This window comes from Perca fluviatilis, chromosome 13 (genome assembly GCF_010015445.1).
Source record: "Perca fluviatilis chromosome 13, GENO_Pfluv_1.0, whole genome shotgun sequence".
Classification (NCBI taxonomy): Eukaryota; Metazoa; Chordata; class Actinopteri; order Perciformes; family Percidae; genus Perca; species Perca fluviatilis.
In genome coordinates, this window is record NC_053124.1 from 2728350 (window position 1) to 2754937 (window position 26588).

At 44.8% G+C, this 26588-nt stretch overlaps 1 protein-coding gene across 1 annotated transcript in view; it reads right to left on the reverse strand.

Moving 5' to 3' along the window:
- Positions 1-377: 377 nt before the first annotated feature.
- Positions 378-26588, reverse strand: part of foxo6b (forkhead box O6 b) — a 50496-nt gene continuing 24285 nt past the window's right edge. Inside the window, exon 2 of the mRNA XM_039821052.1 lies at positions 378-4585. Coding sequence (XP_039676986.1) covers positions 2873-4585 — 1713 coding nt within the window. The 3' untranslated portion in view covers positions 378-2872. The remainder of the gene's footprint in view (positions 4586-26588) is intronic.

Here is a 26588-nt window from a genome sequence, read left to right on the forward strand (position 1 = left end):
GCACAAAATCTTTCAGAATAGAATCTACGCACAGTTTTATAAATGAGGCCCCTGGAGCAGGAGAAGTTAACCCTCTCCTTGATTTCATGTTGTTGATGGAGAAGGAGAACTAGGAAATGAGTCGGGGGAAATGCAACGCCACCAAGCCACGGCCGAGCGACGTGTAGTTCAATTTTTCGAGAGGTGCACGTCAGGCTACGGCGTAGGGTCTGTGTCTCCATGTACCTACGTACGTAGCCCTGGCGTAGATTTAACACAGAAGAATAAATCACACTTAAGCCTTATATGCAAGAAATACAAGGTTTCCACCTGACACCAGTGTGCTTGTGTATGCAAATACCACACAGATACACAGAAAAACATCATGTTCTTTTTTGTTTTTATTTTACGGTCAACAGATGAGCAGATACATCATTTTAGAAAACAAATTGATATTTGCAAAAAAATTATTATACAATTTTCTCAATATAGATTATGTACAGAATGAAATGTAGTCAAACTGAAAGCATTCTGCCTCTTTGTCATCAAGAAGACAAAGCAGTGAAGGGGTCTGAGCGGTCCTCCATAGACCCATCTCCCTAACCAATAAATATAAACTGTATATATTATGTATGCTGCATTCATCCAGGCATGGACAATATCAGGGCAAGTTAGTTCTCAACAATATTTCCTTAATCATTTCTTGAACATCACTGTGATACACGCACACACACACACTCGCACACCCACGAGAAGCTTGACACACAAGTGCACACAGGCCAGAGAACAAATTACAGTTGGGTTACAACAATGGGCCAGCTTAACTCATGAAAAGGTAAGAAAAAAAGCAAAAGAAACGTGTATGGAAATACCCGTCATTGTCCTTGATCAGGAGGGAGAAGTGGCTTTCTGGTCAAAGCTCGGTGGAGCTGGCTGAGCAGCACTTGACATTTGGCCTGATTCAAACAGCCAATTGTACAGAAAGCTACCGAGCTGGAAAATCTCTCCCATTCTCACAAATCCTGCCTACTCATGTAGCTCCCTCCCCCTCGCTCACTCTCCCTGTATCTATCTACCTTTCTTCTCTCTCTTGTTCCTATTTTTTTGTATCTTGAGTGGGACAGGTGCCAGGACAAGGGTGGACGAATGCCCCCCTTTTGCATGTTTCCCCTCTGGGAATGAAGAAAATAAAATGCACACGAAAGCTTCTATCCATGCTGTATTGAAACAGGACAGACAACTGCACGATCACAGAACGAGCACAAGAAAAGACAACAGCAAAGTAAAGCTATGGCCAGGGCAGGGTGGGGAATGCTTGTAAAGGGAATGCTTGGAGGACTCGAAGGACACTATGAGCACGCCGCTTGCCAGCCGCTTTACCTTGTCGCTGAGCATCACCTCTCAAAAATCACCCTCCTTGTTCTTGGCGGGAGAAAGAATTATGACTTTGTGCCGATGAGCGAATACACACACTTGCATAAATCATCCATCTTGTTTGGCGGTTAATTACTCTTGTTTACCCTCCGAGTAACCTCGGGATGGGGCGGTGTGATAGGAGGGAGCCTGGGCAGAGGAGATAGCACCAAATAGTAATCTGCTGACGCTGTTCATCAGTGTGCAATTCGCAGGAGTAAAAGCACATAGTGGGCTTGAACCTGGGTGTTAGTGAATTAGACAAGGTTGACTGGGGTCTGACGACGGCAGCTCCATCAACATCCTGGCCTGACCACAGCTGCTCAGTAAGCTGTTCTGGGGTCAGCCGGTGAAGGAGCCACGCTGAGGCAGCCCGGCGCAGGCCAATCACAGAGCTCCTCAGGATGTACAGCAGGCTCTGATCGTTGCTTATTTCATTACGGGGAAAGCTACATAAATCCACAAAATGGAGAGGAAGAGGCACAGAGGGAATATTTGCATTTCTCCTTTCCTATCATCTCCCCTCAGTGCCCCCCTCTCCAACACCAGCCCTTTCAGTCCCTCCCCCCATTTAGTGCAGAGTGACTTTAATCATCACTTTCGGCAAAACACATTAAGCCGGTGTGTCCGGAGTTGAAGAGAGAGAGGGGGGGTTGAAAAAACACAGAGTGGCGCATTAGATTTGCAATAGTGATGCATTACTCCGGCATTACTTTGGAGATTAAAGATGGGACGTTGCATTTCATTGGAGTGGTGCTGTTGGTTGCCTGATGTATGGCTGTCCTCCTGCACTGAAACGAACCAAGGAGAGAAGACCCTGGCGTTCCTTCCTTCCTTTTTCTCTTTCCATCCCTTTAGTTCTTATTCCCTCTTCTTCTATAAACCTTTTTTTCTTCATCCTTCAACCCTCAAAGCCTTCCCTGCCTTTTAACCCCCAATCTAAAAGCACCTCTACATTAAAGATATTTATGCAACTGTTTGATCAAGTTCTCAAGTCAAAAACAACACCTCCTTTGTAGAAGGAGATAATACTGTAAAGTGGATTGCATACATTAAACTTAAGCCAACACACATCGTGACTTTGCCTGGTCTTTGTGTTACTGCATCTGTGTGAAAAGGATGGATTTAAAGTGCTTGAGAGCTTAGGACAGGCAGGGTGAGATTGCGAGGAGACCATAAAAAACAAAAACAAAGAAAAACTGAAGGGCATGAACAAGGGGGGCTTTAGGACTGGGCTAATTTGGGGGCATGTTCAATATGGAGACAGAAGGCTTTATAAACAGAGTGGGGGAGAAAGAGAAAGAGTAGGATGTGAGGGTCTACGTAGTCCTCAGGAAACAAAATGACAATACGTATTTTGTTCTAAAGTCTCAGAGAAACAGAATCACAGTCAGTCAGTCCAAGGGTACAGCCCACCAGCAGCCTGGCCCAGTGGGTGAGCTTTCCAGTCATGTGTCAATCCAAACCTTTGGGCCTGGGTTCACCCTGGCACCCAGCTCTGGTGGCTGTGTGTTGATGGAGGACAAGCAAACGCCCCCAAGCTCATGCCCATCCCCATGCCCATGCCTTGGGACAGAGAGCCATCAAAGTTGAAGTCCATGCTCTCTGTGTCCATAAAGTCATTGAGCAGGATGGAGTCTACATCACAGTCCAGGCTACTAGCAACATTCTCCATCTCCAGATTGGCAGCCATTCTACTGTGGGAGTTGTGCTGTTGCCCGTGGTAACCAGCGTTCCCTGGCTGGTGGTTGTTATGGTAGTAGCCATGCCAGGAGTCGGTCATACCCTGATGGTGAGCTCCGGGGTAAGGCTGGTGACGGGGGTGAGGTGCGGACGCCAGACGGCAAGGGTCCTGGGGAACATCCATGATCCCGGCGGGGTTGGGCGGCAGGGACGGCGATGTTGGGAGGTGTGGTCGGGGCCCATAGTGGTTAGAGGTCTTGAGGCTGTAGGGCTGCAGGATGTCGGTGCTTACTCGTGGGGAGAGGGCCTGGGGGTGAGGCCCACTGTGCATAGGGTTATGGGGGTTGTGGTTGTGCATGTGACTGGAGGGAGGGTTGTGATCATGTCTGCCGTTTACTTTGTTACTGTGACCATGCTCGTGACTCGGACCATAGTCATGGGCAGGGTGGGGCTTGTGGCTGTGGCTGTAGTCGAGGCTGGCTTGGTGTTTGTGACCCTGATTGTGGTTCTGACGGTGGGTTGTGTTCTGGTCATGGACTGAGCCATGGCCATTGTGTAGACTAGGATTGTGAGCATGCTCCTGGCTGTGATTGTGGTTATGATTGTGGCTGCGATTCTGATTGTGGCTGTGCTGGCTATGAACGCCATTGGTCCCCTGTGTCATTAGTGTGTGTGATTCCCGTCCCGGGCCCAGCACTGTGTCTTTGTTGCAGTACGGAGGTCCCTCAGTAAGCAGACTTTGTAGAGCGTTGTTCTCTGAGTAGCCCCTCATTTGGCGCTGGAAGCTGACTGGCTTGTTCTCCTGGATGGTCTCCATGGGAGTGTGATGCCGGAGCATGCCCATGGAAGGCTGTCCATACATGGGCCCACAGTAGGAGCCCTCTGCCTTGGGCGCAGGCACGTAGGGATAACCGTTGCATTTGATTTGCTGTGGTTGGGGGTAGCCACTCTCATCTAGACTGATAGCCCCTGTCAGGTCAGTCAGCTGGGGCAGCTCCACGGTTGGACAGTGGCCCCCAGTGCCCAGGGCCGGGGAGCGGGTGCTGGTGGGGCTGGGGTACAGTCGAGGGGAGGCTGAACAGGACAGTCCGCCCTCGTCCGGTTCATCAGCCTCCGCCTCAGCCAGAATCGGGGACAGGCAGCCACTTAGTGTGGAGGCAGAGGAGGAGGTGCGGGAATGCAGGTCCGTCCAGGTGTCATACTCCTCACCCCCCATACTCACACCTCCTTTCCCTGCTGGACTGCCATGCTCGGGGGAGCCTTGCATTGTGGGTCCAGCCCCCTGACCTTGTCCCCGTCCGAGGCCTATGGCCCCTGCTCTCTTACGGCTAATGCGACCCTTGGTCTTCAGGTAGCGGGTCCCATTGTCTATAGAGGCCGCCCGTCGTCTGGGTCCTTTGCCCATCTTCCCTCCTTCTGGGTTCAGCATCCACCACGAACTCTTCCCCGTCCCTTCATTTTGCACCCTGATGAAGCGACTGTGCAGGGACAGATTGTGTCTGATTGAATTCTGGAACGAGAGAGAAAGATGGGAAGGAAATGGCAGGAGAAAGGGGGGAAGAGGAAGAGAGGGGACAGAGAGAGAAAAAATAGATAAACATTAACACCCAAGGGAACATTTAGGGTTAAATAATGATTTCTTGAGAACACAGTCATTTCAAATTATGGCCAAACTATCAAGGCTGCATGGTGAGCGAGAAAAAAGGTGGATAAAGAAAGAGAGGGAGATGGAGGGGAGAGCAAAGAGGGCAGGACCAATCAATACCTCCCCTGACCAGCCTCTCCTCTCCACACGCGCTCACTGAGTCATAATACGGACATGGGTGCAGCCTCCACATCAAACCATCACCAAGGTTACAGAAATGAATCACGCGAGGCAACCCAATCAGAGACAGACCATATCGATTGCAGGGCCTCCAAATATGAGAGCCTGAGATCCAACCAGAGACAGGGAAGGGAGAGGCAGGGAGGGAGGAAGGATGGGGGGGAGGCAAGGCGTGATTTGGCAGGAGAAGATCTGGAAGAGCACCAGAATGAAAAAAGGAACACTCACACACAGGCCTGAAATAAGAAATAGGGGAAGTTAACAGGGGGGAGGGGGGAGGAGAGGGACATGCTCATTTAACCTCTTGAAATCATGACACAATTAACATGACCGTAGGCTACGGCGGCAGATATCGCTGTGATGAAGTCTTTCTGCGAGTAGCTTTGAAGACGGACGGATGTGCCGATTGTGGGTGGGTGTGGAGTGTGTGTGTGGGGGGGGGGGGGTGTATTGGATAAGCCTCTCCAGACCACTGTTTAAGTGTCTGAGTGACGGCTGTATAGCTAATCCAGGGCTTCGCAGCAGCATTTGAAGCCGGTGCCAGCCTGGAGTGAGTTGATGAGATCTAAGCCTGCCTTAAGGAGAGCTTAGCAGGGATACACATCATCTCAGCTGGCCAAGTTAGTCTAAGTACAGCATGTTCATCCAAATCTTTCCTGCTTGTGTCATTATTCACACTCTCTCCAGCTTTCCTCCCGTTGCTTTTTTCCACCTTCCCTCTCTTTCCCTCTGTTTTGCTTTTTGCTTTTTTTTCTGATCTTTCGGGAGGAGCAAAACCCCCCTCAACTGCAACCCTCTTCACCATGCGCACAATCACACACTTTTCTTTTTCGTCTCTGGAGATATCTATCTATTTCTGCCTTGTTTATTACCTGCACATAGCTCACAATCTCTGTCTCCTGATATCTCGAGCCATTCTCTATCTTCATTCACTCCCCGCCTCCTGTCCAATTTTCCTGCTCTCAGCCCCATTCATCTCCCTCTCTGTGTCCCAGCATCGCTTGATCACGACATTGCTCATTCTCTCCCTCTCTCCACATCCATCCTCTCATCACCTTGCACAACTTCCACCCCCTCTCACTTTTCATTCATTCACACTGAAAGGCGAGCAAATATCGGAAACAAACAGCAGGAGATGCAAATCTGTGCTAAATGGCAGGCCAGCTTACATTTCACCCTTCAGTGCAATCTATACAGTCAGCATATGTACTCCCCCCCTTCTCCCCTATACTCTGGCAGCAAACAGAGTCGCATGGCTGTGAACTGGGCAGCCAGCTAAAAGAGGTGACCGCTCTTTGTTGTTGCAGTGTATTATGAAAGCACAGCATCCAGAACAACAGGTAATATGTTTCTCGCAAAATGTTTCCAGGGGGGAATTCAGCATTAAGTGGATTTCAAATCAGTCTATCCTACCTACTACTATTCTCATTCATGAAGAAAAGGCTCCTTTCACACACTCCTATCCCCTCAGCGTGACTCTGAACAGGTAATTTCATCCCATCCTCCACTCAAATCACGCTGCTTTGACTCTCTTTACAGACGTGAAAATTGGATAAGAGAGATGTATTTATGTTTTTTTTTTTCTCTGATGTTCATAGGGGTCCTCCTACAAAACACCAGGTCGGTAAAATTGCACAAGCTCAACGCTGACGACGAAAAACAAGCCGACTGCACTTCTCCGCTGCGGCGTGCTACGGAGCGCCGACTTAATCAAAGCTGAATTGAACGATGACGCCGTGTGAAAGAGGCCGCCGGTGGAGGCGACCCACATCAGGTGATCTGAGAGCGCCGCCCTGACAGGTTCCTCTGCAACATGACGGCTCCGGCTGGGCGTAGCCATGGCAACAGAATAAACCAAAAAGAGGGAGAAATGAAGAGTGGGGAGAGGAGGGGGTGGTGTGTGTGGGGGGGGGTGGCTGATGCTGTTTGATGCTGCAGGCAACTCCAAACAGCCTTTTATCTGAGTCTGTCAGATTCCTGCTTCCAATCCACCAGGGAGGCTCAATCACCAGCAGTCCCAACGTCTCACTACCTGTACCAAGCTGTGATTAGCAGTGTGTGTGTGTGTGTGTGTGTGTGTGTGTGTGTGTGTGTGTGTGTGTGTGTGTATGTGTGTGTGTGTGTGTGCGTGTGCGTGTGTGTTTGTGAGAAAAGAGAGAGCTTCTGTAGTACCACAGCAACAATTACACCACAACAGCAGACCGCTGTTTCTTCACCTGCTGATACATTGTACAGTACTATAATGTAGCAGCTTTCTGCATTGTCTTCTGCATATCGTCGCTGTCAAGCAGAAACCTTGTATCTCCACATTTCATCATTTAAATTTTTTTTTCAGAAATCAATGCAAATCTTTTTTTTTAACCTTTATTTATTCAGGGAAGGTTCACTGAGAGGCAGCCTCTCTTTTGCAGGAACGCCCTGATCACATTCACACAGTTCCACATTCATACCTGGAAGCCGCCCAGTACAACCACTGATCTGCTGGCCACTGAGCAGCTCCACTGGAGCGGTTGAGGTTAAGAGCCTTGGGCATATCGTCGCTGTCAAGCAGAAAACTTGTATCTCCACATTTCATCATTTAAATTTTTTTTTCATAAATCAATGCTATTGGTCACCATTTACATCTGTCCGTGGGTTTTACAAGTATAGTGACAAGGGGATTTTGCCTGATTTTGTCTGAGTTTAATAGAGTAGGAAAGCGTAGGAAAGCTTTTTTGCACACCCTTTTGTCGGGCAGGTGCGTAGGATATGATCAAAAGTAGCAGATCAGAAGCTTAGAGAAAGTCCCGCGGACTGACCATTACGAAAGCAATAATCTATTTAGAAAAATACAACATTTCGGTCTTAGACCTTCATCAGGTAAATAATTTAAATTTAAAAGAGCAACAAAATGTTTTCAAATTAGCCTTTTCATTTCCTAAAATACAACGATTTACAGCGACAATATATTAAACTGTCATTCTGAGAGTGACATTTTGTTTTGTACTTAAATAATGAAATAATGAAAAGGTGGTGCTGAAATAATGAAAATTTGGTGCTGATACTCAACACTGTCAGCTCCTAATGTTACCGTTTCTACGCCCAAATATGGTGATCTCTAGCCTAGAAATCTAGACGCACCGTAGCGGCAGCAAATGTAATTTGCAGCTAGGGGGTCGTCTAGCAACTCTCCGTTGGCTTGTGAGCTGGAAAAACCAAACTCTAGTCAGGCCAATTACATCGTGTATAGAGTCAGTGGGCGGGGCTTAACATAATGAAGGCAGAGTTGCGACGGTTCCGCATGAATTCCCTGCTATTTGAAAACAAAGAAGATGGCTGCTGCTGCTGGCGAACAGCGGTCTTTGGAATCAGCTTTGGCCAATTCCAAAGACCAGACTCTGGAAGACTTGGAGTTGAGCTTTTCTTTGAGAAAAGAACAAAGAACAGCACTGAAGTCCTTCTTAAAAAAGAAAAATGTCTTCGGAGTTTAAAGTTTAATCTATCAACCAGCGTTGCTCTGGTTGGTTGGAGCGCTATCCTATTGCGTGCGGAGGGAATTTGAAAGACAACCGTTTATCCCGCCCCTCAGATTGAGCCCTGCCAGTGATGAGTTCCCAGACCCAACATCTGGATGTGGGTCTGGCTTGTCAGGCTAGGTGATCTCTGGATTGCCAGCCCCATTATCTGACCACAGGAGAGTCACTAACAAACTAGAAAAGGACAGATGAAGCTAGAAGAGGTATCTAGAGTTATTTAAACTTCATGTACCATAGTTCCCAAACAAATGTCATTTATAGTTATCTGTGTGGAATCTGATCAACATGAATCAACTTTAGTTATGGACTAACAACTTTAGACTATTAGGTACACCTAGCTAAAACTAATGCAGTCCAGTAATAAATCCTACCTTCATCAAGGTTATGATCAAAATAGGTTTTTGTTGAAACTGTTTCAGAGAGGTGTTTATTCAACTATACGGTCATTTTGAAGGCTGTAGTTTGTGATGCTGTTGAATTGTATTGCGTTACAATAACAGATGTTTCTATTATTTTCTCCACCCCATTTATATCAATGAGAATATGCTAAATAACAGAAAGACCTCCTTCACCTCGCATAAAACCACAAATATACATTATTAAAGCCCGTTTCGGAGTGACACTGCACTGACTGTAATTTATAAATGAAAATTTTAATTAAAGACAAATAGTGTTCTGCTACAACCCCACTTCTTCTGACCAAATATGTTTTAACCATAATATCTCCCATTTCTACTAAGTCATCCTTGGTATATGTGTATTTTAAATATCTCTATAGAGCTCAACAGTAATCGCCCACTTATATAACAGGCTTATATAAAGAGTTTTAAGCCTGTGACCAATCCAACCAGCTCAGAGATGAATCATGACCATAAAACATTTGATTTGGCACAAAAGAACCTTTTGAAAACTGAAAAAGGCAATGGTACAAGACTGTGTATAGAAATAATCATAGACTTCAATGGTAGCATCTCGCTTTAGCCGTTCATGGGTGCGGTTAACATTTCCAACAAGTTCCACCAATCAGAGACGTTGCTGTTACATTTAGGGTTGTGGGTAGTGTAATATTTCTCCATAAGATCGCGGGTAAAACATGTTTTTCTTAAAACAAGGTTGATTTCATAGTAGTTCTAGTTTTTACCAGAGCAGAAACTGCTTATTCACACCCTCATAGCTGGTGGTCAGTCTACCTCGGATGGTTTAGACATTATAGCTGATAATCAGAATCCTTATGGAGAAAATGAACGGGACTTTTACTTCCGGAACCACACTGAGCTCTATTGGCTTCCTTGGTAAGCTGAACTAAACGTTGTCCTCTCCATTTTGTTGACACCATGAACAGGGGCAGGTCTAGAAGGGGGGCCTGGGGTCTTCCCAGCCCTAATCACATGACCAATTCATGTTTAAATTATGACTATCAAAATTTGCGCCATAAGAGCCCATAGAAAATGTGTATTGTATTTGGATACACAATTTGTCGAAAATAAATACAAGTGAAATGAATAATGAATGTGATGTTTTATTTAGCAGAATTACATTATGTTGTTCTATCCTATCCAATATTTCTAAGCATTTTTTTTTTGCTGTATTCTGATAAAATCCCCTGGGCCCTCTAACTGATTAACCGAATGGAAGACACACACAGATGATGTTGTCCTGCCAACATTTGCTTGTGGAATTTGGAGAACTTATTGGTTGAACGAACAAGTCAGTCCCACTGGTTAATGACAGACTACCATGATGGCCACAACTTTGCCCCTATAGAAAGATCAAATAAACCAAAGAATGCTGTTAGCGTTTGCTGCTGAGTGCAAGAATAAGGACAACACAACAACAATTCTTGTGTATGATTATTGACTGATTATGTATTATTGTATATTGTGTCTGAAGTCCCCTCCAAGAAAAATAAACTTGATTTTGATTTTCAACACAACAAGATGACATAAGAGGGGAAAAAATCACAGGACCTCCTGTTTTATCACTTTAATGAGTCCGGTATATCAGCGTTACTCTGGTGCAGGATTGGACCATCATCTGCAAAGGGAAGGCGGAGAGTCTCCAAGTTATCATTGCAATCAAGGGCTAGAGATGTCAGTGATTAGCCCACTGTCAGCCACAGAGGAGGAGACAATCAGTGAAAACCTCCAGCGTAGTCTTTGGTTGGACGGAAACCTGCAGACTGTCAGCCCTCCGTGGCACATAGCTGGCCAATCCCTGCCTCCGTGTATATATTAAGTTGTCAGAAAGAGTGATTCTGCAGAGGAGATATCTGTTCTCAGCCTTTGCCTTTCTGTTAATGCAGCAGGAGATGGACTGTTGCAGAGAGAACGGTGACTGAATCTGTCCTCAAATCCACCCTCCTCCTCCACAGGGAACGCGCTGCACTGTATCCCACTCCACTACTGTATATTATACATTAATAGTGACTGAGATTGACCCTGACACACTGCTGCTTTCGCCGAGCCATGGGAGAGTCAGTCCAGCGGTTAGCTAATGGCCCGTAGACACACATATCCTTCTAAACACAGAATTCTCACACTTTTCCTTTTTTTTTTTTAAATGCCAGACCATGCAGCAATTTATGACTGGGATTGTGCATACTAGTTAGTGCTCAGTATGATGATAAACTACAGCATGAACTACATTGCACAACAATGAACATTTAAATGTAACTGTATAATACAGGCCCCCCTTTAGTAGATAAAAATGTTTTCAAGAGACAGTGATGTGTATATATAGGCCAATAAGTATATACAGTGTATTGGTTCAACTTGACCTATTTTGATTACGATCCAGTGGATCCTCGTCCCCTGTTTGCAGAGTTTTAACAGGCTGAGTAGCACTCCACGATTTTAAGAGGTTTCATTTACTCATCAGAAGGAGTGTCTCTTTAACATACTCCTCCTGACATTCCAAACCGAAGATACAGAACAGTCTTACTCTATCCAGTACGGTAGACCGCCAAGAAATGCATCCTTCGTTGGTGTTAAAACTAAGACTAAGAAAGGTTAATTCCCCTTCTCTGATTGTATTTGTAGATTATATTACACTCAGTCAGTTGCTGTTATTTTGTCCACCCCCTGTACCAAACAGCCTTTTAAATGGTTAGAATCTGTGTGTTCTCTTCAGCAGGGTGCCTTGTGCCTGCAGCCTCCATTTCAGAATAGCAATAACAGAGCAATGGCTAATTTTCTTTAATTATTACTATTTTCAACGCCCCTGTCCCGTTTTTTATTTATTTATTTATTTATTTTGTCCGGGTTAGCTAGCTGACGCTAATTACATCTATTGCAAATTATCCAGTTTGTGTTGCATAGCAACGAGAATGATGCAACCCTTTGCACCCTTTTCCCTCTCGCTGTCTCTCTCTCTGTTACGAGCAATTCTCTCAACGGAGCTTTGTGTCTGAGCAGAGAAAAAAAGCCTCCCTTATGAATTCGACACAGCAACTAATATGAAAATACATCTGTGTACTGGACCTTGTCACCCTATAGAGGGAACAACAGTTTTTAGACATTTCCACGCCTCTGTGCAGACAGCAAGATGTGGAAATCAAATCATATCTAGTGTTTTATAGATTTTACAGTCCAGGCAGCATTGTACGCACATGTCAACAAACGCCACCATATGTTTCACAACTTGACACATGTTTACCTCGATGTGCACGTGCACACAGACTCGCACACATCTGCCCCGCCGCACACCCACACCACCCACACCACCCACCCCAAACTGGCAATCATACTTAATCCCTCTCCAGCCTGAGTAATCCCAGACAATCCAAGGCTAATCCTGGTTAATTCTGGGCACTCCTCAGCTGGGTTTCACCCTGAAACCACAGAGACAGGGTGGGGATTGGTTGGATCACGGCGACCGAGGCTGGGCGCGGGGTTGATAGACGTAATTGGTCGGGCAGTTATTGGGAGCCAAGAAAAACAAGCACAGGTTTTCATCACGGGTCTTTAAAATACGTCCGGATTGACCCCACGCTACGTCACGCCACAGCCTGACTGTTGTCGCCGCTCCCGGTACAAAAAACATGTTTTTTACCAGAGTCCTGCGTATTAGCATGCAAGCGCTAATACAAGGCTCTGTTACTTTGTCTACTTTCTGTTACTTTGTCTACTTTCTGTGACGCTGGAGCTTGGGGAGACAATAACCTTTTCCACATCATTTAAAGGACTGGAAAATAAATTGCTAATAAAAACAAGCAGGGTATACAGTATGAGCCATTCCTCCAGTGTAAGGGGTGCGGAGAAGTCATTAGCCTCTATCGAATCAGCTCTACCTACCGAAGCTCCTAGCTCAATTCTTCTTAGCGGCTATCGATCCTGATTCCAAAATGAAGCACTTAAGACGCCTTGATCAAGCTGCTCCTTAATCTAGCGTTAAGGCGATTGAGACCTTTTCACCCTGCGTGTCTCAGACAGACGTATTACTTTGGCACAGGGATACAGTGGCAGTCACAGCACACTTCACTAGCACAGACTCAGTTTGGGTTTTATAGTCTGTTTAAGCCCCTTAGGCGCAGAGCAGGCGGCAGGAACACTCTTACTCTCTGCCATTTGAAAAGCTGTCAATATACACAAAGCCGAGAGCGTTAATGAAGCAATATGTCACTGACAGGGGACGGATGAGGACGCTTTGTTAAAAAACAAGAAGGCCTCTGGTGTCTGTGGGCTCGACGGTGTGCCTGTTGGAATGAGTTTGCACATGGAAAACTGCAGGATATGTGCGTTTCAACCGCTTGGTATACTCATGAGAGCGTGAAAGCAGAAGCAAAAAGGAAACTGATTTACCTTCTGCTGCAGCTCTGTCAGCTGCGAGACGGGAGAAGAGGTTGCAGAGGAGATCTGCTCCCGGACATTTTTATAGGCTGCTTTTACCTCTCAATCCTCACAGGAGAGAAGTCACTTGGAAGGGATTCTTTAGAGGATTCAGTAGAACATCATGTAGCAGATCTTATAGTGCTTTCTGCTTCGAGGAGCCCTCCTCTAAATGTATGACGCATTCCATAGCACATTCAAGAGCAAGGGTTGTGTTTCGAATTCCACGCGGCGCTCCCATAAGATGTGGTCCGGCACAATCCAGCCCGAGCGTTGTGTGGATTGTTTTACGCCGCCTTGTTGAGAAGTAGTGGGACTAGGCAAATCCGTCGTCTCCCCTCGCTCAACATTTATTTATGAATCCATTTCACACAGCCAGCAGTCATTATGCACGGTCCTGTCAATGGGTATCTCTCTATGCCGCGCATTTATTTGATAATAAGCAGGAGAGGGGGAGAAGATAAAAGCGCTGACTGCGTTCATTGTGAAGCGTTTTCTGCAGGCGGGGAGACTTAAATGAGAGCAGCCAGCTCTGTGTGGGAATGGGTCTCGTCTGCTAAGCCTGTCTGGAGGCAATCGATGGAAATTAGTCAACGCTAAAGATTCACTTCCTGTGACTGATGTCACGGGCAGCGCTTGTCTCTTTGAAGGGAAGTAAAGAAGTGGGAGGCTGAGGGATTAATGGGGTTGGGTGGGGGCTAAGCTGGGGGGAAAAAAATGCTATTCTTTTGGTGGATTGCAGGAAAGTAATAGGTCAGAGGATCCAGATGAATGCAGTGTAGCTAGGCCCATTCAAGAAACACAATAGGTTAGTTGTGTACAAGGCTAATAACAGCACAGACCAATCAGTTACAATAAAGATGTGCAGTTACACTTTTACAACAACAGTGCTGCTGCTGCTGCTACCGTCGAAACACCCCAAACAACACAGCTTGGAATCCTAACAGATACTGAAATACTTGTTTTATATACTTATACTTATACTTATACTATACACAGCACCAGAAAATGTCACTTTAGACATGTACCACATAGGTCATTTAACAGTAGCACAGACTGGATCAATAGAAGTATATATTGGGGGAATGAGTGTAAAGATTTAAGAATACATTTAGGGCATTTCCTCTCTAACTGGGACGTTTTGGAACCGATTGGTGGGATTGCTGTGGACGAAGTACACACGGAGATACACTGGTAAGAGCCATTGAGGTTTAACCATGTATCAGCTAATTTAAATAACTCACGTAACAGTATTGTGTAAACAGTTAACTTCATTTAATATTGTATGAGGCGTTTTCTTTTGCGGGGTGCAAATGGTCCACCAAAACAAGTTCCTTCCCGAGACTATTTACCAGAGCCACCGTCGCTGCGTCCGGAGCTTAGCGCCGCCCTAGACCGTTGTGATTGGTTTAAAGAAATGCCAATAAACCCAGAATGTTTTTTTTTTTCTCCTATCCCAGAATGTATGTGTGGTGTAGCCAGACCTTACTCCGCAGCGCTGTGGAGATAGGTCTGGCAATGCGATACTAACAGTAGCATGAAGAACCACTTTTTAAAGATTCTCTGTTATGCCATATATTAAGAACATTTTAATAAAAGACTGACTGCTCTAATTCAGCATGTTAAAACAAACCATTTGTAGGTGGAATGACATTTGTATTGCTCTTTGAGTCATAATGATTTCTTGCAGAGAAATCAACAAAAACCTTGCTTTTTCTGCATTGAGGATGAATAAGAGGTAGCAGCAGTTTGGGTTGTACACCCGCAGTGGCTGTGACAAAATGATCAGAGTTAGTGTCTTCAGCAGTTGTACTGAGGCTGCCTCCTAAAAGGTGCACCAGTTAACTTCTCCTTAAAGAACAGCCGAGGGACTAGAGCCAGCCCTCGGGTGACAGAAGGCCTTTCACTCCCCTCTACTCCCTGTGGAGATCCACAAGCTCTGGGGAAGACAGGGAGGGAAAAGACGAGTGAGGGAGCGAGGTGTCGTCTAGGGCTAACCTGAGAAAGGTAGACGGGAAGAGAGCCTGAGGGGCCAGAGGCGGACAGCAAGCCCAATCCCCAGCGGAGAGGCCTCTAATTGGAGCTGCCGGCCTGCCCAAGCAGCCTCTTCCTCTGTGGATGGACATAAGGAGCCGAGTGAAGGCGGAGAGAGCCCAGGGGTGGGAGGAGAGGGCAGATAAAAATAGAGCCGGCAGATTAACGAGCATCTGAAAGCGGGGCAGGGGATCGGAAAATCCTCCCTTCGTGCCAGAGATGCCCGGTCCTCAGGCCACAGCCAGCTCTGTAAAGAGTGATGGATCCAGAGTAGCCATGAGTGGTGCTTCCTTTCTGTTGGCTCCCCTTACATCACGAACACCGGGGGGGGGGGAGGAACACCGTTATGTACTGCTCCAGGACTTTGCTTCAATTCTAATAAAGTACAGTCGTAGTCAACTGCTGGAGTAGAAATACAATAAATCGTAACATTCAAGTATTTCTTTTTAAAAATCCTCATCTGCTCATATCACAACTATATAGCTGGTAGGGGTGGGAATCACCACAGGCCCCACTATACCATATTGTCACGATACCATATTATTGCCATTTTAAACATATTGCAATATTCTGCAATATACAGTATTAGACTGGGTAAACCCAGCCCGATCTGCCGGCGATTAGATTTCTCCCTGCAGCTCAGGCTGGAAACCTGTACGTTTATCTATCCTGCTTCCGTTACAAATTTGCGGGGACCAATCACAAACTGGCTTATCCACCTGGCGCCCTATTGGCGGGTTTAACACGATGACGATAGAGAAGCGACCAAGCAGCTTTTTGTTTGCATTCAATAAGACGGCCACCGAAGCGCAGCAACCCGTTGATGCCGCTGTCGCTGCTACATCACCCGGATCGCTGGTCTGATTGGTTGAAGGACTATCCAATAGCATACAGAGTCATTTGAACTATGCCCGTTGATCACGCCTCTTGTGCAGATAAAATACAGAGCAGACTCCCCAGACTGCATGTCTGGGACTGAATGTTCAATCTTAAAAGATTGAGCTTGGTCTGGTGATAGCCAGACAAGCTATATATTGCAATTCATGACCTTTTTTCCAACTTCAAATTTTTCCCAATTTCAAATTATGTCCCCAAAAGGAAACTTTGTCAACATCTGTTTTATCTAAAAAGATACATTTACGTTTGTTCATCTCACTTCAATTTTATTGCTGCAAAATGGGACCAACACATATATAACAATAGATCCATACTTGGTGTCTGTGTATCGATACAGTATTGCCATGGAAAATATTGCAATACTATGCTGTATCGATTTTCCCCCCCACCCCTAGTAAATATAAGGTGCACATTGCCCTATTAACTTACATTGTAGCTTGTTTCTCTGCTGCCGACTGCAGCGATCTCGCTTAATACTGGACCAATGTCAAAGATTGTTGTTCCCATCAGTCACTAAGTCAGAAAATAGGTGTCGAAAAACAAAACGAAGTTATTCTGTAATTACAGACAGTAAATGTAAATGTAGTTTGTCACCTCCACCTCTGACTCACACTCACAAAAGGAGTCACCTCCACAGCTGTGATATCTATCCTTCCCCTGAGAGCTTTCACACGCCAGGTGGAGCATCGTGACACCTATGGGAGTCAAAGGAGAAGCTGAGAAACAGGCCTGATCACATCTGCCATCAGGTCTCAGGAGAGCACCACCCACCTCAACACTCAGCTGTCACATCCATCCGCACACTGAGGCTGTACTACACCTCCAACAAATGCAATGATCCACAGTCAAAAGCTGATACACTGGCAGAAACAGTGAGGGCTGAGACATTCCGAATGGCACATTAATAAAAAAGCAACAACGGTTAGATTGACTTGAAGAATTGGAGAGACAGGAACTTGCAAACACCGAACCCTGCCACACAACTTGTTACAAGAATAACAACTATCTCACGTTTGAATAATGAGATCAACCTTTGGTCTTTCCTCACGAAAAGAGCCTCCGAACAAAACACTGTAGTCTTGAATGAATAACACCTGAAGAAGTGGTGATCAACTTTTCTTCAAGCGTCTGTACTTTCATTTTAGGTTAGTTTGATTTCATCCAAAGTAGTGCTGAAAAGCCACTTAATCATGACCGTGAGTATTCAACACTTTGTATTGAATATTCATCATAGTTTGAAAAAAGGGAGGTATGGCTGAATATTCAGACCTTTGCCCTAAAACTGCTGCTTGATTAATGCATCATACTAACGTGAATGTACTACTTCAGGTAGTCTGTTAGACTGAATTGCCATTTTGGTTCACTTTCATACAGGCTGACATTGTGTTCAAGTTAGCTGCTTACTGTTTGGGAGGAGGGAATATTTTATTCTGTTGTGTTAACATAATTACTTGTATACATAGTTATCTGCAGGGTGCGATTTGTGAAGAAAATCCAGTAACACTTTATTTGAAGGTATCTACATAAGAGTGTCATGACGCTGTCATGAACACATGACACAGTCATGACACATGAACCCTAACCCTAACTCTAATAAATTCTTTATTTTGTAATATCTCTAGGAGAGGGACCAGGGCAGGTGTGGAGGTAACCTTTTATTTGAAGTTTGAATCTCCTGCTGTCCATCCTGTCCAGTGGTTCTTTTAACCTGCTTTAAATATCTGGTCTTCTTTTAAACAGCTTTTATATAACCGAACCCGGCTTTTTAAGGAGGTTTTTAAGTGTTTTATTCACACCAGTGGTCCCCTTGTGCCCGTGCCTCCTTGCGTTTTAACCCAAACCTAACCCTAACCATAACTTGTCATGACAAAAACCGAATGACACTTACTAAAGCGTTATGTCATAAACATTTATGACTGTTAATGATGTTTATGACACATTCATGACAGTGTCATGTCACTCTTATGTAGATACCTTCAAGTATAAGTGTAACCGAAAATCCTAAACTTAAAGAGTCGTATTAGTGTCCAAACTTAACTGTCAGCAGCACACAACGCTCTCTTTTTCTGGCTAAACTCCACTACCACGGCCCCTGAAAGGACCGTCATCTGGCGGTGCCTGTACCCGGCTCGCTGTCACCTGTTGGCGGCTAAACAACTGCTGCCGGTAGCCGGCGTCCCGGAGCTCTGTAGCGGCTAAATACAACCAGCAACTGTTGCTCGGATTTCATCCTTCTATGGCACTATAGACTGTTGACATTACAGCGCTTTACTTAGTTTAAAATACTTCTATTTTAGGTATATAATTAAAATATGGTCTAGGCTAAAATAATTCAGCAGAGGCAGGAGTATGTAGACCAGAAAGGGTCCCCCGGCAAATGGCACCCTGGTTATCTGTCCTGCTAATGTTCACAACAAAAATGAAGTGGTGTACAGTAGTTAGGAGCAGTTAATGTCTTTTATGACAATTGAAGATTCATAAGACATATGGTTGCGTAGTAATACATTCACTGAGTGACTACGCTTTAGGTAATGAGGGACAAAATCCATGGTTCTTGTTCAGTTTTAAAGTTCAGCAGTAAATTGAGTGGGTCATTCTCAAAGTTACAGCCTTGATTATGAAATAGTTTGTTTTCGGACAGTAGCTGTGTTTCCATAAAATTGTCAAGCTAATTTTAAGCAACCTTTAAAATGTTGCAAAAAAAGAAATGTTTTTTTTTTTACTGTTTTTCAGGGATGTAGCAATTCTTTTTTTTTGAAAATGGCATCCTATTTCTACTCCTGCCTGAAAAGCTCTGACTTACAGGCTTGTAGCCCTCAAAAAAGCACTTCCCTGGAACTATTTCAATTGCTAAACAAATCGGAGATGTGCGATTTCAGAGGTCTGGAACCAGGCTCCAACACGACAAAGTGTTCCAGTTCAGCAAATCACCAGAATCCTCACAATGACCTCTGAGAGCAGCATTTATCAAAACAAAATACATACACAGACACATATTGGATCATATTTCACTGCAACCTTGGTGGTATGTCTCTGTTTATAATGGATCATCATTAGCTTCATCTTTAATTGCTTTATTGTAACTTGATATCTGCTTTCCAGCCCACACTCAAATACAAAGTTGGACAGCAATAGTATTGATAGCAAAAGTATGAGAAGAATACTAATTGCCTGTGGTACATACTTTATAGTTTTGTTTGATTAAATTAGTCCTTTTTTTATTAATCCAGGTTTGAATACACTTTTCAAAAAATCCATGTGAAGGTGACTTGAGATTGATTATCGTTTCCCAGAAAATCTTTTTGCCAATTCACACTGTCGCACGTTTTTGTGAAAAACTCAAATTTCTTTTGAGAGAAACAAAGCTCTCATCAGATGTGCTCTTTTGAAGTATGCCAATTTTCAAAGGGAAAAAAGGCCGATGCTCTTCTCTGTGTGATGTGTGTTGACTGTCACTCTTCCACAACGAGACGATGCTATACATTTTACATTTAGCGGACGCAATCTGGAAAGGTGACAAGAAATTGACAAGAAACTGGGGGGGACAGGGATATTCACAAATCATAACTTTAACAGAACTTCTAATCCTGTAAGATTAATTGACATTACGTTAAAAGTCAAACCCCACTCTGACAATACACCCTGGCAGAGACAAAGCAACACAAAGACACGCACACTAACACACCAACGCGCACACACACACACATCTCGTGCTTCGCTAGTATGGCCTGTTGGGCCGGCTCATTACAACAATGCCAAGCTACTAGTTGCTAAGGAGACCTTGGGGAGAGGGAGGGTTGCTGTTGCCATGGCAGCAAGCCTGCATCTTGCCAACTGTCTTCCCCCATGAGACATGACCATCGTAGACAGAGAGAGAGAGAATGAGAGACGGGGAGGAAAAGTGAGGGCAGAACGGAGTGAGGAGAGAAAGGCTGGAGGGGGTTATGGTTAAGATGTTGAAAGAGGAGGACTTGTAAAGATGCCTACGAGGCAGCGGGCTCGTTGGAGAACCACAGAGACTGTAGAAATAATGCGCGGGGGGAAATTGATGGGGTGAGAGCAGAGAAAAAAAGGGAGACCTTGAAAAAACAAAGCCCCCCCATTTCTTTTGAAAGCGCCCATGAGCAGCTTTTCTCATGGCTCACGCGGGCGCTGCCTGGCCGACCAAAACTCGATCCAGGCGTTGACATAGACGCTAAGACGCTAAGTGACGCTAAGTCCCCGAAAACCAAAACCCCCTTCCTGACTCCCTCGCTCTCCACCCCCCATAATGCCACGCGTGTCCCTGAATGAACCGCCCGCCTCTCAGCTTTTTACTACGCGAGCAGAAGATCTGACAGAGCTTTTGGGCCGAGTGTTCACAGAGCCCATCCGTCATGGAAAGAAATCTGCTTTGGTGAGAGTGAGCGGTATTGAACGATGGATAGGAGGGAGAGAAATGAGAGGGAGAGAGAGGGAGAGGGAGAGCATCTGGGAAGGATGAGCAGAGAGAGATTAAACTGATTGGGGAGCGCAGAAGAAGGGCGAGGAGGAGGTTATACGAGGCGACAGCAGAGAGAAGAAGTCCTCAGTCTCAAATTTAAATTAGCCTTATTGGTTTCCAAGGACACTGAATTGTTTCCATCCTGGCTTTCTTTCCCTGTGTCAGTGTCTCACCATCCCTCCTATACACGTCTATTTTCTTTTCCTCTGTTTCTTCCTCTCTCTCTGTCTCTGACTTCATTGGCTCTTATTAAATCTTTGTTTTTCGTTGCCTAGGTTTGTCACATTGAGGAGCACATGCGTGTCAAGGGAGCTATGATTGCAGAGTTTCAAACATATTAACACCTGAAGCTCTTACTGTACCGTCAACACCCTCTTATGCTCTCCGAACTCAACCTGGCGGCACACTATAAGAAATATGTGTGTATTAACGCTTGTATGACTGTATTTTAGTTTTTTTACATTTGGAATTGCATAATTTGTACTGCCACTCCCACTTTTGTCCACCACGGACATTGGTTTTGGGAGATTAAAGTCCACGTTGTCACATTTTTCCGACGTTTGTTGCTTTTTCCGACATTTTAAAAGATTTTGCCTCCCGATGTTTTTGTTGCTTTTTTCTGCGTTTGTCGCTTTTTTCGACGCTTTTTCTGTTATTACGAGGATTTATTTCTTAGAGTGTGGTCATGACACAGTATTAGGTATGGGATCAGGGTCAGGTCGGGTTGTAGAACTCTTATTTTGTGGTACTGGGACACGGGACGGGTTCTGGTTTATTTTCTAATGTTATTTATTAAGGAATATCTCTCTTTCACTGGTTGCGCTAAATCATCGGTGTCCATGTGTGTTCAAACTTACTGTGGAACAGAAGGTTCACATTGGATGATTCTGCAAACCGCTGCAGATTACCTTCAGGGGCAACATTTTACAATGTCCAATACCAACGATTTGAAAACAATTAGTTTTTCCAATATACGTGGTAAGGAAAGAGGTATGGCAGGTATGGCATCAAATTATGGTCAACATATGGTTGGGCTCGCATTGCCAGACCTTCTTCCACAGCGCTGCGGAGGAGGGTCTAGCTAGTCCACACAGCATTCTGAGATGGGAGAAAAACGTGCTCTGGTTTATTGGCATTACTTTAAACCAATCACAATCGTCTCGGACGGCATTAAGCGCCGGACGGAGCCACGGTGCCTCTGCAAAATAGCCTCGGGAAGGAGCTTGTTTTGGTGGAACATGTGTACGTTCAAAAGTAGTTTTAGTCGTGCAACAGAAAACTCAGATTGGACAGATAGTCTAGCTAGCTGTCTGGATTTACCCTGCAGAGATCTGAGGAGCAGTTAACCATAGTCCTCACAAATCCACCGGCGGTTAGAACGGCAACAGCAAGAGGAAAGTGACGGACCTCCGGCCAAAAATGAGGGACATCCGGCGGAATTTCCGGCAGCACCGAAGTAATCCCAGAAGTGGAACATCGTGGATATAGACTAAGGTATGGTTAAGGTTAGGCAACTAACTACTTCCTGCATTGGACGTAAATTGTTCGCTACAGAATAATGCGGACATACTGGGCTGGTGTGTTACTTGTTTCAAGTAGATATGCAATGCTCGGTGGGAAAAGGGAAAGATGACAATAAACAGAGTGTAGCCAGTACGTTGCATTGGACTGATCAGCTAATGCAACAGTCAGGAATGGTAAATGGTAGATTTGTAAAATCTGTAATGATTTGGAGAAGGCCTTTGAAGGCCCATACATTTCTCTCCTTCTCTCTCTGACTGTGAGAGCCACATGAAAACTGTGTGAAATAAAGCAAAATAAAGGTTAAAACAAATTGGTAGTTCCAGCTGGGTTATACTGGTTCTTAAAGATGTGGGTACGAGCTGGGTTTGAGTCTCAGTTTTAGGCCTGTGCAGATCTCCACACTGGCTATGTACCCAGTAGAGACTGCAATATCTTTCCAACATAAAATAGTGAAAAATGTTGGAATTGGCAACTCTACAACTCCTACTGACACAACGACATCAACTTTGTTCCGTTCTGGACAGTTTGAACAGTCAAGTTTAGGACAGTCTGGCTTTTTTATGGGGCTGTTTTTATGTTTCGGGCTAGACCCTTTAGTTCAAATAGAAGGAAATTATGAATTATATTTTAGACAGCGTGTTTCTGACTTTGTGGCAGATTGTGTTTCCTGTTTCAAACATGGAGATGCACAAAGCCAGGTCCATAAAGAAAATGGTTTTCCCAGTTTTTGTGTGGAAGAACGTGACTGGTCTGCACAGATCCCTGACCTCAACCCCGTCCAACACCTCTGGGATGAACTTGAATGCCGACTGTGAGCCTGATCAGCCAACATCAGTGTTGGACCTCACTACTGCTCTGTCTTAACCCTTGTGTTGTCCTACCGGGTAAAAATTAACCCTTTTTTCCAATGTTCTTGACACTTTTTTCAACTTTGTTTTTTTTTTTTCTCATTACCACCGGATTCATCACTAACACCAACTTATTAGTCTTACAATTATTTTTGTAATTCATGTCCAACAAACCTAATTTGCTGTATATGAAATTACACCAATTGTTTGTTTTTTTTTAAAGCTGATATTATGAATTATTTTGACTGTTAGTTAAAATCAGAGGAATGTTGAGAGGATCACAGACTGGTATATGTCAAAGTTTAGTCAGGATACTGTTTTGAAACAATTTAATTTTTTTTTATCCACATGCTATAAAATTCAATAAAACACTGAGCGTTTCTATGGAACCATCCGTGTAATTGTTGTGCAATTAGCTTGAAAGAAACCCAAATGTCTGTTATAGAAACTTTGAAAATTAAGGTGGCACCAAAATCATGGTTGCAGCTGTCGCCGTGGTCCTGCTGCACGCCCTGCTATGCCCTGTTACACCCTGCTACGCTCTGCTGTGCCCTGCTACATCCTGAGACGCCCTGCAGTGCCCTGCTATGCCATGAACTACTACAACTACTATTTCTAGTCACTGATCCATTATCTTTATTGTGACTATTATTGCCACTGTTCATCACACCCCCAACCGGCACCGTCAGACACCGCCTACCAAGAGCCTGGGTCTGTCCCAGGTTCCTTCCTGAGAGGGAGTTTTTCCTCGCCACTGTCGCACTAAATGCTTGTTCTTGGGGGAATCACTGGAATTGTTGGGTCTTTGTAAATTATAGAGTGTGGTCTAGACCTACTCTATCTGTAAAGGGTCTTGAGATAACTCTTGTTATGAATTGATACTATAAATAAAATTGAATTGAATTGAAAACGGGTCTAATTTGACCCGAAGACAACATCAGGGTTAATGGGAGCAAATCCAGCCAGGTAACAACATCTAGTAGGAGATCAATGGTCATGGTTTAGGAATGACATGTTTCAGCAATGACACAATGTTTATTAGAATATTAGAAGCAATTACCACCGACATCAGTCGCCCCCGCCTAGAAGATCATTGGCATCATCTCCCCTAGCTGGAAGAGCATTACAGTTCCCGCTGCCTCAAAAAATGCCCCAAAGCATACTAAAAGATCAATCTCAACCCGCCTTTGTTATCCAAAAGCCGTGCACTTACCCTACTGGAGTATTAAGGATGAATCATGCAGTGAGTATCTTGTATGTGTGGTATGTTTGTGTATTTATGTCTTTACTTTCTTTCTTTTTTTTTACAATCTTCTGGCACTTAACTTTCAGAGGCTCTTTTATAATTATGTATTCACCTGTTTTACACTTTTGCAGATGGACTGCATCCAATTCCGTTGTACAATGTACAATGACAATGAAGACTATTCTGTTCTACTTTGGAATTAGGAAAGCTATGTCAATCTGAACAAAGCATGACTCTTTGTCTTTGAAAAAAGGAATGACAAAAACCTGGCCTTCGGGTTTCAGTCAGATTTGGGTCTCACATTCGGCATTACTAGTCGGGTTCAGCTGGGTTCATCTGGGTTCATCTGGGTTCATCTGGGTTCATCCTGGTTCGCCTCTCAGTTTGAGGCCTGCATGTGCAGAGAGTCCTGCCACACACAGACGCAGCCCAGAGCGTATTCCCAAATACTTTTGCTTCCAATCATCTTCGTGCAACATGCAAGCATGCTGTAACTGTCCCAATTCAAAGCGCCCCCCCCCCCTCTCTCAGACTCTGGTTTTGATCACTCTTCTTCTCTTCCTCTCTCTCAGCCTGTTTCTCATTGCAAGGGAATGTGGCGTCTGTCTCATTGTCGCAGACGCTGGGAAAGAAGAAGCCTCCTCATCCTCATCTGATTCTCTCCTCTTCACACACACACACACACACACACACACACACACACACGCACACACACACACACACACACACACACACACACACACACACACAAACGCAGCACAGACATAGCTTTATTGACTTATTCATGCATCGGTTTGTTTCGGGGGCAGAGCTCCTGTCTGCCAGTCTGACAGACACCCCGTGAACCCTCGAGACCCCCACACACACACACACACACACACACACAATACCCCCCCTAACCCAAGCGTGGCACAGTGAGTACTCGTAGAGCAATCGGGGTTCACTCAGGTTTCTCCTCCATCGTTTCCCTCCTCCTCTGTTGTTTCCCTCCCCTCTTCACTTTCTACTTCTCTTTCCTCTCTTTGCTCGGGAGAAGGGGAAGGTATGCCCACATTTCCCAGAACAAAGACAGCCCAATTAAGTCAGTTTGAGTTAAGGTCTGTGTGGCAGAGAAGGATCGGAAGCGTGGAAGCTGAAGAGAGAAAGCGGCGGTGAACGGCGAGGAGAGGGGAAGAGAGAGACAGTCTAACGAACAGGGAAAAGTGGGGGCAAAAAAGAAGTAGAAGAAGAGGAAAAAAAAAAAACGAGGAGCGCGAGTCACTTTGTAGCGGAAGCGGGTCGACTTCGTTTTTAGCTCCTCAATGGGAGACTATGAAATATTAATAACTGCTCCAGCCATATACTTCAGAGGCCTATGGTAAAACTTAAAGTCTAATGAGACGCTGCTCATGAATTGCTAATAGGGATGCTGGAATGTGTGTTTTTGTGTGCGTTTGAGTGTGTGCAATTGTGTGTGTGTGTGTGTGTGTGTGTGTGTGTGTGTGTGTGTGTGTGTGTGTGTGTGTGTGTGTGTGTGTGTGTGTGTGTGCATGTGTGAGTGAAAGGGGGGGGTCAAGCTGGAAGCTGAGGGGTGGAGTAAAACATAGCTTTCAGTCTTTCAAAGAGTAGACGAGAAACTTCATTAGAGGCTTGAAGTTCTTCCTCCTGCACATCTAAGCGCTGTCGCGTTTTCTTGAACTGAGAACTTCACTGTTCTCTCGGCAGTCCGATCGCAGCTAACAAAGTCTGAAATCGTGCTGTTAATTGAAGAAAAATGGAAATGGATTTTGTGTGTCTGGGTGTCTTTGTTGCGTGGTGTCAATCGTTCCTAACAGCTTTTACTGGTGGTTAGGCTTCCATGTGTGTTTGAAGGGCAGAAGGTGCTATATTCTTCTCCTCCCTCCCTCCACACTGCCCTTTACCACCGGGGACTGTCAAAATAAAACATGCCCATAAAAATAATAAAACTTTATCATGTGCAATAAAGCAATGTTTTGCCACCTTTATGTGTTGTGACCTATTACAATAAAACAATGAGTAAGTTTACATGCACACTAATATTCCACTATTATTCCGAATATGAGAATATTCAGAATTTGATGCGGGTCATGTAAACAGCATATTTCGTTTGGATATTCTGACTAAAGTCTTTTTTCCGAATATAGCATTTTCTGATAGGATCTGACTGTATTATTCAGGTTTTAGACGCATTCTTTAGACATGTATACAGAGCATTCGGAATATGCATCTCAATCGGGGGTTTTACCGCAGTTTGCGACAATTTACGGCCTCATGCCTGTTTACGGCTTACGGTCAGCTCTGTGCGTTGCTATGGT